We start from the raw sequence: 18,504 nt of genomic DNA on the forward strand, positions 1-18,504 counted from the left end.
CCCGAAATAAATATTTATCCCTATGCTTAAAGATGGGGAAATTTCAGCACAGACATGCAGCAACATGCCTCAAGCTGTATAACAAGGGGTTTTCCTTAATGCAACCAGCAATCACATTACATTATCCTATTAGGAGCCTCTAGAGAGTTGTCTGGTCTAGGACATGTTGGGATAAATTTAATAATTCCAGTCTTTCTGTGTTTGCAGATAAGTTTACCACAGAAGTGGTAAACTTATTACAGATTGGATTTAACGCTCCCAACTGAGATGTTGAATCAGACTTCTAATTTTTCCTCAGTGGTGAGTAAACACTCCAGGAGTCTGAAAATATACAGAACATTTTACCATTAGTCCGAATTTGAGATTCCTTATCAGTGTTATTACTATTCTCAATATTTGCTTCTCTCCTTTGCTGTTGATTCTATATGTCAAACACAGGAGGAAAATGACTGATAATCAGCATTTACCCTTATTTAGGTGTGCTAATGTGTTATGAATTAATACTGTGGTGGCTTTAGGTCCATCCCAAAGCATCACCTGCTCTTCCTTGAGGATTGCACCTGCTATTCCCAGTTCCCACGATCTCAAGCCGTGGCAGGAGCCACCTGCAATCTCCTTTCACAATCCATAAATCCCCCAACTACCTGTCCTACCAGAAACGCTTCACGGAGGCTCTCAGTGTATTAAGCAACACCAGGACAGTTGCCAGAGAAAAAGAGTATCTCTGTGCTTAGCTATAACTTTAGCAACTTCTTTTTGTGTGCACATTGTTGAACTTGTAGCCAAAGCATATCAAACATAAGGAAACATGAATCTCCTTCAATTTCGTATTTTCACTAAATTTACAAGAATTGTGCCCATTGAAGCCAAGAGAATTTTTAAAGGTTTTCAAGCATCTCTGGTGTGTTATCCAAATATAACTGGTACCTGCAGACAGGTTGCTATATAGTGTCAGGCACATGCAAGGCTACAAGATTTAGCCAAGAAAAGCTTGTTTAATTGAAGAGCAAATTAACAGAAATGTGGGCAAAGCTACAGCAGCCACATTGTATTTGATGGTACAACTCATATTCTTTACATTAAGTACAGAATTTCCAGATATTTGGTATAACAGGCACCCTCAGGCTGGACAGTTCACTAAAATCAAATATTGAGCTTGTTCATACTATCCACCTGCTCCTGTGAGATGTGCTGCAGAGCTCTGCCTGCTGATCTTGTCCCTGGCAGCCCCCACTTTGATACACAAAATCTATCCATAAAGGAGGAACATGAGAACACTGAACACTCCATGCTATGCAATGATCTCAGTGTAGAAACATAATCCTTGCTTTTAGAAGGAGTATAATCCCTAAAACAATTTAGAGATACATAATAGTGTAATCCATGCTAACAGTATAGATCCAATTATTTTCTGAACTCTACAGCACACTTGACTACATCAAAGCACTTAAACTATCAGTTTTTAACAAGAGGATAGTATTTCTACACTTTATAAATATCACAGAATCTTTTAGCTCATTAAGGCTATCAATTTTCAGACTACCCTTTTAAATTAAATTATTCTCAATTCCACTGAAACGCTAAAAAAAAAAAAAAAAAACCCCACACCAAGGAAGCAAAATATTGAAAAACCCACAAACAAAAAAATGGGTTTAAAGTTTTGTTAGTTTTGTTTACTCTAATGTAAAAGTACATTAGGAAATGTTCCCAAGAAATGTGTCTAAACTTGACAGTACTCAGTACTTCAAATTAACATGCTACCTTTTACACTAGTTTTCTGTAAAATTACTGACAATTTAGTCAATAGGGTTTTTTTCGTTTTAATGAAGCAAGTTTTCTACTTATCAAAAAGTGCCATCACTGTAACATACAATGTTGGTAAACTCATGCTTTATTCTTATAAGTTAATTAACTTTGCCTTTTCTTACATGAAGAAGGTGGCACACAGAGTAGGGCTTAACCTAAGCCTTTGCTAGATCTAGAATTAATACCAGCAATTAATATAAAATTATTTTCTGCCTAGTTCTGGAGAAACAGTGACAGTGAAATCAGCTGCAGAAACAAGCCTATTCTTCTATCCAATCACAGCTCTGTCTGTGCCCAGAATCACAGAACCAGACAATCATTTAGGTTGGAAAATATCTTAAAGATCATAGAGTCCAACCATTAACCCAGCACTGCCAAGCCACCACTAAACCATGTCCCTCAGTGCCACATTTACATGTCTTTTAATTCCTGGGGGGTGACTCCAACACTGCCCTGAGCAGCCTGTTCCAGTGCTTCTCAACCCTTTCAGTAAAGAGACTGTTCCCAGTATTCAGTCTAAACCTCCTCTGAAATAACTTTAAGCCATTTCCCCTTGTGCTGTCATTTGTTACTTGGGAAACGAGCTGGATCCCCACCTGGCTGCACCTTCCAGTCAGGGAGTTGTGGAGAGTCAGAAGGTTCCCTCTGAGCCTCCTTTTCTCCAGGCTGAGCTCCCCCAGCTGCTCCTCATCAGACTTGAGCTCCAGACCCTTCCGCAGCTCTGTTCCCTTCTCTGGACACACTCCAGCCCCTCAGTGTCCTTCCTGAATTGAGGGGCCCAGAACTGGACCCAGGATTTGAGGTTTTTCCTCTCCAGTGCCCAGCACAAGGGAATAGTCATTTCCCTAAACCTGCAATTCATCCTCTTGGATGGAATTTTGAAATGTAAACAAGAAAAAAGTCACACCAACAAGAGTCTTTTCAATTGAAGGTATGAAAAGATCAAGTAACCAATATTATCATGGCATAATATAATAATACTTTGCCAAATTCTCCAGCTTTAAGATGAGCCTCCATTTCCTTTCAAGGTGAGCAAACTTCCAGGTGACAGACTTCACAGCCCTCCTTCCCAGCCTGACACAGAGGATGGAAGAGATGTTCACCCTTCAGCTAAGGACAAGTCAGAAGCTTTTCTGAGTAAACTCGTCAACCTGTATAGTATCAAAGCCTCCCATGAGGAAAATAAAAATTTTTAGTCACCATGTTTGTGGAAAAAACCACCAGAGCTTAGACAAAACATTTCTTAATTTGGAAATGGAAGTTTTATGCTGTTGCTGCTCACCAGCATTCACAAAACACCCCTATGATTTAATTAAAAGTTTACAAAAGGACAATTTGTTTAATTATTGTTTAGCAAATCTCTGTGGACTGCAGCAAAACTAATAAGATTCAGGTGAGTTTCCATCTGTGGCAGCCAATAAATCTTTCTGCAACAGGAGAAATGCAGGCACTAAAAATACAAGGCAAGAGGATGCAAAATGAACCTTGAAATTAGGTGCAGTAAAGGAAATTATTCTCCCACAAAGACATACACTTTCAAAATCAGAGCAGAATTCTGCTTCAGGAATATCAGGTCCTTTCTAGTCATTTTTGTAGTTCTCATCACTATCTGGCCATCAGAGTAAAAACCACATTTCCGGGTTCTCAGGCTTGAGGAGGAAGTCTGGGACCAGGAGGAAGACTGATGGGTTATATTTACAATGGAGAACTGGGACACTGACTTGAAAGAGAAGAGGAAAAGAGATGAACAACAACAAAAAATTTAGACAGGAAGGGTGGAAGAGAAGAAAAAACCAAGAGGCATTTCCTGAATGATCTTGGAATAAAATGGAATTAGGAGATAATTCAGGAAACAAAACACAGTAACAGCCCTTCCAGAAGATACTGAATATTCCCCCAGCTGAGATTCCAGCACAGAGCACCAGGCTGAGCCAAGCACGTGGTGGCACAGCTCCAGGATGTCTCCTCAGCCTCAGTGCAGCTCCTGAACCAGAGATGGTCCCTCATTAGTAGAGGGAAAATCCACCTATCTCTAAACATTTAAGGAATCCAAGACGTTTTTGTCATCCATATGTTCCTACAGCTTTCACTGTTTATTTGACACTGGGCAAAGTGCTCTGTATGATTGATATCTGCCAATGGTAATTTCACTTGATACTGGTTAATCCTTGAGTTATCAGAGATTAATTACCACTCCCTTGCCTACAAAATAATGGAGGACCTTGGGAAGGTGACATATATTGTTTCTACCATCCCCACTCTTTTTTTTTCCAAGTTGAAATGTCCTAGTCAATGCACTTATTCCACACATGGAAGCTGTTCTGTAACTCTGATCACTCTTGTTATGCTCCTCTTTGTAACTTCTAGTGCTGACAGAAGGAAAAAATTGAGGGAAGACTGGAAGAAAACACAAAGGAAACAGAAGCAAGAATCAGAGTTTGCTTAAACAGTATTCCTTAGAAGGATAAATTACTTATTAACAGAACCTGCCAACTATATCCAGCACATATACAATATTAGTTTTCTAGCATATATGGCGGATTGATTTGAAATATAATACATTAAAAACTGTCTTATTTATATTCATGCAACCACTGGTATCAGTTTGTATCATAGTCCTCAGTCCTGCCTCCCCAGTGGCTCACAGGGATATTTAGGGGCTAGAATTTGAAACAGAGAATTCTTCCCTGGGTATTACAGTTCCTCAACTGCCAGAAACCCTTGCCATTTGGCAGGCTTCTTGAGGCAAAAAAGCACAAAAACGCACCCCCAAACAAGAAACAACCAATCAAACAAAAAACCACCCGCTACAACAAAACCAAAACAAAATAAAGCAAAGTATTCAACAGCTGTGGTATAGATCTCTCCTCCTCGGGTTTTGATTCCATGTACTGATTTCAAAGCACAGTAAGACAGTGAGTCCCCAAGCCAAGTTGTTCATTGTGTGAAACAAACCAACCAACCCATTTTCTTCTGCTTGGCCTTAAACTCAATAATTTCACTAGGCATTGTGCTCCTTTCCAGTTATGAAAAAAAGCATTGAGTATTCCTTCCCCTGGCAGTTTTTTCTATATTGCTATGGCTTTACGGGTTTCTAGCATATCCTCAGCTGTCTCTAAACTACACAGCTCTAACCCATTTAGTCTCCCTTAACATAGGAACCACATCCTCTCTCTGGCCACCTTTTTCACAGGTATCCTTAGTTTGTTTTTAATTGCAGATCTTTTTGTGTAACAAATTCTGGCAACTACAGAGTGGCTCATTTCCAGAAAAGGGTGTTAGTGAATGTTATCTTCAGGTCAGGTTAAAAAGTACTGTCTGTGTATTTCTTAATCCAATCTGAACAGAGGGAACATGAGAAATAAGAGAAGTAACTCTGCTGGCCTTTCCCACCCACATAATCTCCATCAGAAATAGTTTATGCATTAACTCACACCTGTACATTTTACTTCCCCAAACCTGAAGATTTCCTGTGAAACACAGCACTATGGAAGCACTATTTTTTGTTGCACAGCAAATTTCATTGAGCTCATTAAACATAAATACCCTTTTCATAACTGTTATACAAGTATCAACACACACTGTAAGAGGTGCAGAGATCTTAACAGTGAAACCAGAACTTTTCAGGAAAGATGTGTTTCCTAAAGAAATTGTGCTGCAGAGATCATGGTTCAATGCTAAATCACAGTTATGAGAAGAAATGCAGGGAAAAATGTTGATGCATAATTTAAAATACACCATCTATTATTTATATACACATATAAAAAAAACTTTTAAGCAAATTACTTCAATAAGAGGCAGTAAAAGTTTTTGATATTCAGTTAATCTTACCTGTTCTTGAGACTTGCATACAGAGAACTTTACATCCAGCTAAAGCACAAATGCTTTTAGCTTATTAAAATATCTTCTCTGAAGATACCCAGTATGAATGCTAGTCCCATGGACACTGACATTCTTTCAGCTTTCCAGGGTTTTGCCCCTTTCAGCTCCCAGTGATGATTTAAGGCTACTGTCCCATTGTCAGAAAAACAACAGATGTCCAAAAGAACTGATGCAGTACACTGGAAAGCCTGAACACAAAAAGGTTCCTAATTAAAGTAATAGGGCATTATATAAATATATCTGACAGACCACAATGCCTAAAAAAGGGGTTTATTCTTGCCATTATAATTAGTGGGCTAAACCTGAACTCATTCTGCCAATACTGATTACTATGGTCTATGTCCTGTTCAAAGTGATGATCACAGATGATTTGGAATTTAGTAGATGTTAAGATGGTGCCACTTCACACAATGCTCATCAATTGCAACAACCACATGAAGTGGCTTATGAGAATAGTGTATTTCACAAACTTTGGAGTTAAACCTTCAAGGAAATGAACATTTAAGCAGTCAAAACCCTTTGAAATTTGGCCATGTGGTAGTCCACATTTCAAGTCCCTTCAGCTAAGCCTTCATCCCTCTGCTCAATCTTTGGGAAGTATTTGTACATCTTCTTGTGTTTTTTGTTTAGGTTTTTATATTCTTTGAAGAAAGAACACCAGGAAGTCTCTCTGACTTCCAAAATGAATAAATCAGGTTGCATTATAGTATTGGTATTCAGGATAAAAACCATCCTGGGTTTCCCACTCAATGTAAATTTACCATATAAAAGCTAACACATGATACTAACAAAAAGAAAAATCTTAGCAGAACAAAGCTATAGGCTTAGAGTAAGTTAACAGCTCAAGACCTAACACTAATCTTCATTATTATCTAATTCTCCATTACATTTTAGGAGCATAGGATTGGAAGGGACTTCCAAGGTCACCATGTGCAGACTGCTGCTTCTCCAAGAAACTCTAATATATTAATTCCTTCCTAAATTGCAAGTTCTGCCTTAAGGCAATCAGACTTCCTCCTTGACCATGGTCCACAATGTCACTGGTAACTGAACCATTCCCATTTCCAGACCAACTGCATCAACAGCTGGTTCATCTCACAAGTATACCCTTGTGCCAACACTGTACTCAAAGATATGTTCGTTTCCTTCCTTAATGTTGTTCTTTTTAGTAAGAAAAAATAAAGAACAAATTTATTTACTGAATAGCAAATGCGAAGAAATTGAAATTAAAACCCAGAACAAAACAGTAAGCTTTTATCTGGGTAGGTTAACAAAGCCAATCCCTTTATTCTTTCTCAGCACTTAATTACACTAAAGCCCAGCTAGCTCTGTATCTACTTCACTTCCTGGGTTTTTTCCCCCCTCTTAAGCAGATAACCCAAATTCTACCCTATAACCCACAAGCTGTCTCACCAGTGCCTTAAGCAATAGCACACAGCACTCCTTATTTCATCCATCACATTTTAGGATGCATTTCCTTTCCCTCAAATCACGTAATTACTACATGATGCTCTAACACATCCGGTTGTCTTCCTCCTTAGTCACAGCCAACTGCTGAGCTCCCAGAACACTGCAAAAATTCTTCTAGCCCATAATGGTATGGCCAAAAAGCTATTTGAAGTCAGCACAACAGAAATGTGATGAAATTTAACCAATGATATCCAGCCCATACTGTGTTATTCTGGCTAGAAAATTACTCCGAAGTTTCTCATCTCCAACTTAACCAGCATATGTGTGCTTTTTACTGCTCATATTGCCATAAATAATAACTAAAACTGGTATCATGATAAAATCCATGAATAATAACATGACTACAACATTCTGGTCTAAAACCTGCATTTTCTTTCCCTTTTAGCCAGTTACTTCTCTAATGAAGTCCAACCATGGGATCTATTCCACTTTGTCTACAAAACTCAGTTACTGAAGAAGGCACAAAATGCAACCTTCCCTTGTTAAAACTGAATTCCATTTACTCCACTTAACATATACCTCCATGTCTAATTATTTTTCCTCCTAAGATTTCCTCTAACGTTTGCCATGTGAATCATATTATCCTCACAATTAAATATAGTAAGACACCTTGTGTTCTGCAACCCCACAGCACTATTTCTGACTTACAAGATTAAAGAAAACATGTAATATAGCAAAAATCACACTAGAAATCTGATTTTTTGCAGGGTTTGATAGCAGAAAATAAACACCTCTCTGACTTGAGCATATGAATTTTCCTCCCTACCGACACCACTGCCCCCACTGAAAGAAAGGATTAATTCATTCGTAAAGACAGAAAAAAATATTTGCCCTCATCTTAGAATTTCTTTCCTTTTCCTTCTTTGAGATGGGAGAACAAGTTCTGACAGCTGTTTTGCAAGGTATAATCCAGCTTTGTATCTTTATCTACGCTTGTTGATATTCAAGTCTATAGTTTCCATATCTGTGCACACAAGGTGAAGAGTCAGGTTACACTCAAGCATCTTTTCATTGAACTCAGATGACCGGAGCTGCTCACAATGAGAGAAAAAAAAAAAAAAATCTGACTGCAAAGCTTGAGACTTCAACCTTTTTAAAGAGAAGGTGCAGGAGACCTGTTGGTGAATGCTGTACCCTTGACACCAGTGAGCCAGGACATCACAGAACCCTTTCATGTCTACCCTTGTCTCCAACACACCTAAGTGTGAGGACAAAAAACTCACTTCCATTCACAGCAGCAAAAAATCCAGTTTTACTTACAAAGGTTTAGAAGCATGTGAAAAGAGTTACAACTACTACTTTCTACACCTCAGTTTATCAGAGATATTTTCCTGCTGGACCACAGAAAATTTATATCGAAAGGAAACAGGTGGTGAAAGGGAAGAGAAATGACAAATAAAAACATAAACAAAAAAAAGCACAGCCCAAAAATTCCAATGGTACTTAAGTAAACAATGTGAAAGATACTGATCGGCAAATACTGCTTTCCTTGCTCCAGCTGGTCCCTTAAGATTAAATCTCCCCAAACCAAGATCCATCAGCATGGATATCAAACCCTGAACAAATCTAGCCTACAGAAGAAGAAAGGGGAGTTGGAAAAGAAACATCTTGCAACTCCTTTCCAGCTGGAAAGAACACATCCTATGGCAGTGAAGACTATTTCTTCCTGTGACAAAGGCAGCAATCACTGAGACAAATTAGATGGGAGTACATTTTAACCTATTAAAGCCTTTATCCTTTTAAGTGTCTTTTGCAGTTAGTATATTAACTCTTTCTTTATAAACACAATTGCTGAAGATATTTCTTATTTACAGTAACTAAATGCCATTTCCAAAAGCTTTTGCAAGACTTAGGATGAATTCCTAAGCAAGCTTTGTCCAGATGGAGAACTGTTTGTAAGAAGAATCAGCTACCACAAACTGGGTTTGTATTATCATTTTCACAGGAATAATGATCAATATTCAGGCAGTTACAGCATAGAAATAAACACTCAGCAGGGAATCTTCAATCTTGTTTGCAGACTGGGGAGAAGGATATGCCTGGAGTGGCTCTTTGATAGAACTGGACTCCACACAGATAAATGTCTGTTATCCATCTGGTGCTGTAATTGGCAGACTTTATATGTAAGAAACATGTTGCTCAGCCTTGCCTGTTGGTATAAAATGTCACCACAACCTTTACATTTTGCAAGGGATATAAATTGGTAAAAACCAGCAGGTCTACCCTGAGTTCCAGAAAAATCAACACGCACTGTTTAGTCCTGCTGTTCGTCTTTGAATTTCAGATTGTTAATAAGACACCCACAAAGGTCACCTTGGACAGCAATGCAGAGTCAAAGGGAGCTCCTTTCTGGGCACTGTGTCCTTTCATGACTTTAAAGAAAGGTCTATCAAGAGCATGTGCCCCTAGAACACACAATATTTCCACGTGGCCAGCTCTCAGTACAGCACCAGTTTGGCCACCAGCCACACTCTCAGGCTGGACAGTGTCAGCACCCTGCTTGTCCAAGGTACATTCTGAAGGTGCCTCAATGAAGCTGAGTCTCTCCACTGTAACTGCACACACAGCTCAGCTCCCCTTCCTTCTCAGGATCCTGTGCAGAGTCTGCTTATGCTGGTAAATAAAGTGTTGTAGCATCTGCCACTTTTATTTGCTTGAGGCTGAGTATCGTGCTTTGTCATTTGAACCCTGCAGTTCTCAGACTCATTGTCACCCCGTGTCACATAATCACACTTGTACACACATCTGCTCCACGCATCCACTCACTTTTCTGTAACACTGAATGCCAAAAATAACCCTGAAACGGAAACTACTTCATGCATTACACTACTCATGAACTAAAAGCTAAGGATATTGTACCTCGGCAAGAGTAAGAGGTTTTTTCCCACAGAAGAAACCCACTATTTCCCCCAGTAGGATACAAAAGGGAAGGGTCAATGCTGTGCTAATACAAAGGTGAGGCAGGCAGCCAGTGCTCCCAGGCTGCAGCAATGCCTAATGGCTTGGCTGCCTCACACATAACCTCATTCTTCATCTCATACTTCAAGTCACTACCAAGGTCTAACAACATAATTAGAGGTTTCCTGCAATGAGTGGCAAATGCAGGTGAACTATTTTGAATGCAACCACTACAGCAGTGCTTGTAAATGGTAAGTAGCAGGGAAGATGAACAAAGATTAGAGAACTTCAACAGAAAAGGTTGCCCAGTATTCACCTAGAAATGACATTAAAACTACTGTTTAAAACACCTGACTTGTTTGAAATTTTATCAATTCTGATAAGAAATATGACTGCAAAACTACACACAGAGTTGACACAGAGTCATCCAAACTACTCTGTGAGGAGTGATAGTTTAACTATTGTCTGGTGTCTCTCTTCCTCGTGCCATCTCTCTTACTGTACCTTCCAACACAGTAAAATTCTGAGAGGGGAAAGGCAGCATCCTCTGGCAGCATTCCTTTTCAGAGAGGCAGACAGTACTGCCCAAGGGATTTTGGATCAAGGATTGCTTTCCCAAACCAAGGCTTCTGAGAGCAATGTATGTGGTCAGCACTGACAACACACTTGCAATCCTCCAACAGAACCAAGCAGAAAAAAACTAAAACAAAAAGACATCAAATAACTTATGCATACATTAACCACAGAGACAGCCAAGAACATAAACCTGTATCTTCTCCAAAGAGAGCTTCTGATTGTTTATTTTAAATTGAGAAGCAAAAACCATATGGCAATAACAAAAAAAAAAATTCCATTATGTCTAATTAAGTGAAAAAAAAATCTGGTATATAGGATTTCCCCTATTATATATTGACTCCTTTTACTTGGCTTTTATTGTAAGGTCTGTGAAACAAAATCTGGAACAAACTGCAGCTGACTGTATAAAAAAGTGTTGATTACACAGATTTTATTTTTTTTTCCAAATGTCTTATGCTCACATGAAACAGGTATGTAAAACAGAGGTTTAATTTGAAATCTGAATGATGTTCTGGGGAAAAAAAAAATCCTACCCAAAAGCCCTTCCCCTTGCCCAATTTATCTCAGCAGTGACAATTTTCTAAATTAGTCAAAGACCTCCCAGTCCTGCAGTAACCTTCACAGATAAATGAGATAAATACTCATTCCTGTATCTATTTCCCTATTTTTATCAGGAGAGATACTCTTTATCAGGAGTATCTGAAGTACAAAACATTGTTTCTATACTTGTATTTTTGTTTTGGCCAGCTCTGTAAATAACAACGTGCAAATGTCAAATTTCTTAGCAGGTCTCTGCAAATCATACCTTCATAAATAAGCCTCCTCTAAAAATAAAGTGCTCCATTCTACACACACACACACAAAAAATTTTAAGGCTCCAACTCTCGTGTCTTTGAAAGGAAAACAAATCCAAAAGTTTCTGTAGTGGAAGGAGCACAATCAAGAGGAAAATTCTTTTTCTTCTTTTTTTTTTTTTTTTGAGAAGGACTGATTGTTTTCATCAATGTCACAAACTGCTGGACACATTCAAATATTTTGTTTAAAATAAACAGCATAATGGACTAATGGACTATAATAAAACACATTTTGTGCTGAATTACATAACAGAAAAGGTATGCAAGTTTAATCAACTATTACTTAGCATATTCCCTGCTTGGAGTCAGGCAGTGCTCGCACTACAACTCACACATTCCTCAGCCCTGTAAATGATCGGAGATTGTCAGACACTCCAGGCTCTCCGTAGCCCAAATGACACTGCAGTGATGCTGTTCCCTCCCAGCCTCTCGCACCGAGTTAAGGCAGCGATCTGCAGCAAAGTGACCCAAACGCTGCTGCTGCGGGAACAAAAAAACACAAACCAAACCCAAACCTCCCAGCCCTACCTGGGCAACCCGGAGCTACTCACCATTCACGGCTGCGGGAAACTGAGCCATCATGGTCCCGACTGCGCGCCGCTAGCCCTCAGCCATCTGCAACATGGAAACATCGTGCCATTAATAATGCAACAAGGGCAGAGCCGAGCGGGGCTCGTCCGCCCTCAGCCCCGCTTCCGACAGCGAACAATGCCCGGCCCGGCTGCTGCTGAACCAGCGCGATTCACACCGCCGAGGGGGTGGGGGAATTTTTTTGGTCTATTTTTTTTTTCTGTATAGGGTATGCAGTGCAGTCCTGAGCCTTGTGGCAGTTCTTAAAGGCAAACAGTACCTACGGGTCGGTGGGATGTACACTAACAGTTCCCGGCTCGCTGGGACATTCGGCTGGGGACAGCACAGCCCGGGGTCCCAGCACAGCCCTGCCAGCTCTCCCCGGTAAATATTTAGTGTTTCATTTAAAAAAAAGTTCACTGCTCAGTTCCGTAAGCGAAAGCTGCTGCTGAGCAAAGTGAAAAAACAATTATTACTCAAATTCATTCACTCCACGCACTGTTAACAAAGAAAACACTCTTACATGATGTATTCTGGAGAAAGGGCTTGTCCTAACAAAAATCTGTCATCAGCCAGTTTTGCAGAAGCAACACAATGAAGTTATTCCTTCTCCTGAGCGACTACATTAAGACTCAAAAGCAGCATTCAAATGGGGTCTCAAAAGAATTTGCTTTCATAATAAATATCAGAGTGCTGAGATTTATTTTTTCTAGTATGCATCCTTTCAAGAGTACCTGTATAAAGAATTCTTTGAAATTGAAAAATATTCACTAATTCTTATCTGAGAGAAAAGCATTAACAATTCGCTGTTTTACAAATGTAGAACCAAGTGCAGAGAGCTTCTGCTTTGGATGAGAGAATTTACTTAAATACTGTAATCTATACATCATTATCCTTGTGTTCTATGTGGAGAAACTATTGTACAGGATAAAGCTACAAAAATGAAATATTTATTTTAATTTTAAAAAATACAGGAATCACATCTCGCTCACCCCCTTTTTAGACACAAAACCTCCTACCCACACATAAAAACCCTTCACCTTTCAATTCAGCCACGTATTTTGAGTACAGAAATATCACATCCCCCACACTCCCTTCCTGTGAAGAACCTCCTGCATATCTCAGCATAAAAATCACACAACTGGAAAGCACTCTGGTTCCACCTGAGGACAGGAAAGCATTTATTCTATCTATTGCACATTTCTTCAATAAAATTAAAAACATCTGTGATTAGATGTTAAGAATTCTCCCTCTATGTATAGTTTACATCATCATTATTATATATGCATACATTTGTGGCTACACATACATGTATACATATCTACTTAAACTAAATGGAGTGGCTGGTGATGATTTTTTACAGTGACACAGGATATCAGCCACAGAAAGATGAAAAAATGAAGCGTGGATTTGTTCCAAGACATGGACCTACCAAGCAACCTACCAATAAACACTTGAGATCTATAAAGAGCCTTCCCAAAAAATGCTGTCAATGTTGTTAAACATTTCTACAGCACATTTCTCCGCAAAAGCTGTTCTGTCAAGGAGGTCTAAAAGAGAACCTGAAACCATGACAAAGAAGCAGGATGCTGGAGAACACCCCCAGAATCAGCAGATTTCTACCTGCATGTGATTTGTTCCACATTTAGTCTTACTGGTTAAGGGCTACACATTTGATCTTTCCTCCAACTCACTTTATTCTCTTAATTTCAGGGTTTTAGGTTTTTTTTTTTAATGAGTAATCACAAAAACATAGACTATCCCAAGTTGGACACACAAGGATCATTGAGTCCAACTTCAGACTCCATGCAAGACACCCTAAAAGTTAACCTGCATATCTAAACAGCACTTGGCCAAACACTTCTGGCTTGGGGCCATGACCCCTTCCCTGGGGAGCTTGTTCTTGTGCATGATTACCCTCTCCATGGAGAGCTTTTCCTTATATGCAATCTCAACATGCCCTGACACAGCTTTTCCCTCATGTCCTGTCACCAGGGAGAAGAGACCAGCACCTCCCTTCCTGCTCCCATCATGAGGAAGGTGTGGACAGCAATGAGGTCACCCCTCAGCCTCTTCTCTGAACTGGACAAACCTCATATCCCCAGCTATTCCTCAAAAGTCTTGCCCTCTAGTCCTTTCACCATCCTTGTCTCCCTCCTTTGAACATACTCTGGTATTTTTACATGCTTCTTACACTGTGGGGCTCAAAACTGGACACAGTATTCAAGGGGAGGCCTCACAATACAAGTCAGATAATTACAGACAATACAAGTCTAATAGTAAACTGATAAACTCTTAAAGCCCTAAATCTTAAGATACACTTTTAAAATAGCTCATACAACTTACAGTTATAGAGAATTATATTTTGCCTTGTTTTTGCTGAAATGGCTTGTGTAGATTGAGCTTTCAGAACCCTCAACTGCTGAGCATGTGAATGGGAGAAGTAACCCAGGCAGCTTCATGCACACAAATGGGGAAACCCCTTCTCCTCATTTTGATGTCCCTAGAGTCTCAACTATACCACATTTTAAAATCAATTTCAACTGACCAATTTTGAGGACTTTGACGTTGCTGTCACTTGATGAGGGTCATTCCTACTTAGGAAAGCCCTGCATTCTATGGAGGACATTTGTCTCATGGGTTCATTTTCGTCAGCAAACATAATGAGCATCCCTGCCCAAGTTGTCAACGCAGGATTTTTCAGTGTACCTGAAAATTCCCCAAGTTTCCCAAGTCTGGGCTGAACCAGCCTGGTAAATATCTGTGCTGGGCATTGCCATGTAGATGCACCAACACCTAAGGTCCAAAAACAAGAGGGAATTGCCCAATGGGTCTGTTGCAAGAGCACCTTAAATGATGTGATGTGATTAAATCATGATTTAGCCCTGTCATCTCACTATTACGTCTATTAGCAGAGACCTTGTCATATTTTAAATAAATACTAAACTTGAAGGGCATTAAAACCCTCCTACATTAACCCTCACAAACAGAGAAAACTATGACCTTACAGAAGCAACCAAAAATCATAAATGGGACTTTTACAGGATGTTGTATCTCATCAGCACTGAGAACACATTCTTATCCCTTTGTACAGATCCACTTCATTCAGACACCAGGACTACACCAAGCACAGATACTTCAGTGACAGATTCTCAAGTTGTACTAAGAAGTAAAAAGGGGAAGGATAATAGTATTGCTGCAATATAATTTCCCCTCAGTTCATTTTTTTAAAGAAAGAGGAAACAGTCCAGTAAACTCAAAATCTACACACATTTTTTGAAAGTCTGTGAAAACAGTCCTTCCCAAAGAATGGAGCTTGTCCTCAACAAGTATTCTGTCTTCTGCATTTCCCCAGCACATCCAAAGGCTTGGAGATTATGCATAAATCAAAGCTAAAAGCAGCTTATTTTCACAAATTGCAAATAAAGTTGCTGCAGTCAGCATCTTTACAAAGGTGTTAAAAGCATCTTAAACCTTTAGGACACAAGTGTGAATTTACCAAGGAAAATCTCAGCAAAATATTCTCCCTTTAAGACAAACTTAAATTTTTTAGAATGATTCTAATAACTTCTAAGGTGAAAGCTGTAAACTTCCAAGGACCCTTATTACACAGTGCATTGCACAATGCCATATAGAAATGTTCACTGAAGAAAGATAAAAATCAAGAAAACACTATAACCGGTGTCCAAAACCAGATGATATGGATGAAATTACAGCCTTCACCATCAGAGTACTTCACAGATAATTGTTTCTGCAAAATGTTCTAAAAGATGTGCTTGGTGAACTCAGTCATCAGTTGTAAGAAACAGCGGCAGACACAGCACAAAATCCATGTTGTAACAACAGCATCAAACATCCTTAGGAACACTGTAGAAGATATTAAGTTCTGCTGCAATTAGGGTGAAAACAGGAAAACTTGGATCTTACATTTAAACAGCAGAACAGCAAGTTCTTGTAAACAAGCCCTCTGACTAGCCCCAGTCTCTAAAGCACTAATTGTTTTCACAAACTGACTGGCCAGACTGCAACTTCTGTTCCCTCTCTCAGTGTTCATTATAGCTGATACAAGGGGAGAAAAGAAATGAGGAAATTGCAAGAAGGGGGCATGTCAGGACCATGCTGAAAGCATTAGAAAACATTAGAGCTGGGCAGACTGCAGAAGGGAAAGAAGCTTTTTCTTTTCATTATCATAGGCATATTGCCATTTTAAAAAGGGCAGCCGTACCACAATCTTTGTTAATATTTATACTTGAATCAATTTTTTTTTTCTTCAAAACATTTCTCAGAAAAACCACAACCACATAGTTTTAGTAGGAATGAAAGTCTGGTGCACCGGGCTCTGTCTGGCAGAAAGCTTATACCATAGAAGCAGCATGTGCGATCACACTGCTACTCTTTTCCTTTTCTTCATGGCAGGAGGAAGATACATTGCAGAATCTTGCTGCAAGAGCTGATTAGCAAGGACAGAGACTGCAGCATGAGTTACCTGATTTACTCTTTGCAACACCTGTAGATCTGGAGAACACAAAGATGACTCATTAGCATTTGCAGAGCAAGCAGTGACCCTGTAATAGCTCATGTAGTTGTTTCCTGGGTTTTTTTTGGAGTACTCTCTTGAAAATGAGAGAATGAGAAGCATTAGTAAGGCATTATAAACCAGCACAGACTAGAACTTCTCTTTGCTCAGGACATACCGGTAGCGAAGTTTACTGATTAAAAAAAAAAAAGGAAAACATCTCAACATTGTGGCAGGCCAAGCATTTATCTCCTTTATACAGTACAGTTATACACAGTGACATGGCCTTTTCAAAATGCACTGTGGCCAGCTTGCAAAGTCCACCCACTCTGATAACAAATGAATGACATCAGTGACAAAACGGAGGAGTCGACTGTGGGTAGCACATTGCTGGCTCTTCCTGCTCTCTCTGCTACTGTGGATAACAGCACTGTGAGCCTGAGTTAGTATTTTGACATTTCAAGAAAGAAAAAGGGTTAAGTATTTTACTTCTTAACCCTATGGTATGAAGCCCCTTCCGTGTTCATTGTGAAAGAGAAACTTCCTTCCCAACAGTGATCCAGACAGAACACAAAAAGTATTTTTGTGACAAATATCCTTCTGCCCACCTTGCCTGACTAAAAGGCTTTCTGAACACACTGACCATCCAAAATACAAGAATCTCTGCTTCTGTTCAAAAAACAGAATTGTGTGGTCACTATTGCTGGGTTTACTCTGTTTCTGACACAGCTGCTCAGCTGTGAAAGCACCCATTCAAAGTATCAAGACACAGTTCAGCTCTCCTCTCTGTTTCTGGAGATTGAAACTGATCTTTCCTTTCTCCTAGGAGAAGGTTTCCCCCGCTTTATTGCACAGTCATTCAAGGAAACACCCATGAACAGCATTTGGAATAGTAACGTCAATTCAGGATTTCAACCTCCTACAAGAAATTCTCTACATTAAGAGATTAAGGCAGAGATCCACAGGTCCCTCTCTGTCTGTCCATGCCCCTCCAGCTTCAAATCTTCTCTGCAAGAAGAAATTATTCTGAAGAAGAGAATGAGACTCCCACTTCAGGAAGCTCACTATTTAAATCCCTGGCCCTTCTCCCAGGAGACACAAACTTCCTCAGGAAAAGATGGGAATTGAACCCAGCTCTGTCACGCCCTGGAAGAATACATTCACTAACCTGATCCCAGACAGACAGCCATCACCACCTCTGCTTGCTTGGCTTAAAATGGAAATGAAAAGAAAAAGCAAAAAGCAGAGGGTAGACTATTTATAAGATTTTTTTTTTTAAAGGTTCTGAGCTTCTGCCTTCGAGAAGGAACTCCAGGCTGCATATTGTAACCTTTCCAGAGAGCTGAGTGAGTTACACTTGCTCCTCAAAGGGTGGTAACTTAAAATACTGGTGTTTTTTTTTTTTTGCTTCCTACTTTCTAATTCACATGACTCCCCACTCCATATGCTGGTTTTTTCCAGATTCTGTTTTAAAACACATCAATTCTCACATCTAATCATTTGCAAGCATTGTACAAGAACCCTTAAATGCTGTTTGGTGAGGTCCACACACTTCAAAACCTGCTGTTCTCCACTTTCACACTGGAACTCCTAATTTATGTCAATGTGGACTTGGGCAAGACATAAGTATTTGATAAGTTGTCTTCATTATTTTCTTACTTCAACCATGACTGGAAACATTGAGAGCATATTACTTTTAAGCTCATTAATTTGAAATCTTGCCGCCTTAGGGGATATTTTTGTGCCCACTCCTGTCCTTCCATCAGGAGCACAAGCAAAATGCTAACAGGGAAAAAAAAAACAACAGAAGAATTCTTAATGTTATTTTCTCCATACAATAGAAAAGATGCTACTTAACTTGCTGCTCAGCTTTCAGTCCCAGGTAACAGTGCAAAATGTACAGAACATCTAATGGGCTGCTACAGCTGAGCA

General features: G+C 39.5%; 1 protein-coding gene across 6 annotated transcripts in view; it reads right to left on the reverse strand.

Moving 5' to 3' along the window:
• Window positions 1-18,504, reverse strand: part of ITSN2 (intersectin 2) — an 80,327-nt gene that overhangs the window by 55,301 nt on the left and 6,522 nt on the right. For all 6 annotated transcript variants that reach the window (XM_085056990.1, XM_085056993.1, XM_085056994.1 and 3 more), the window contains exon 2: window positions 12,038-12,101. In XM_085056990.1, coding sequence (XP_084913116.1) covers window positions 12,038-12,068 — 31 coding nt within the window. In that variant the 5' untranslated portion in view covers window positions 12,069-12,101. The remainder of the gene's footprint in view (window positions 1-12,037; window positions 12,102-18,504) is intronic.

The sequence above is a fragment of the Lichenostomus cassidix genome, chromosome 3, assembly GCF_008360975.1.
Source record: "Lichenostomus cassidix isolate B80296 chromosome 3, HeHo_3.0, whole genome shotgun sequence".
Lineage (NCBI taxonomy): Eukaryota > Metazoa > Chordata > Aves > Passeriformes > Meliphagidae > Lichenostomus > Lichenostomus cassidix.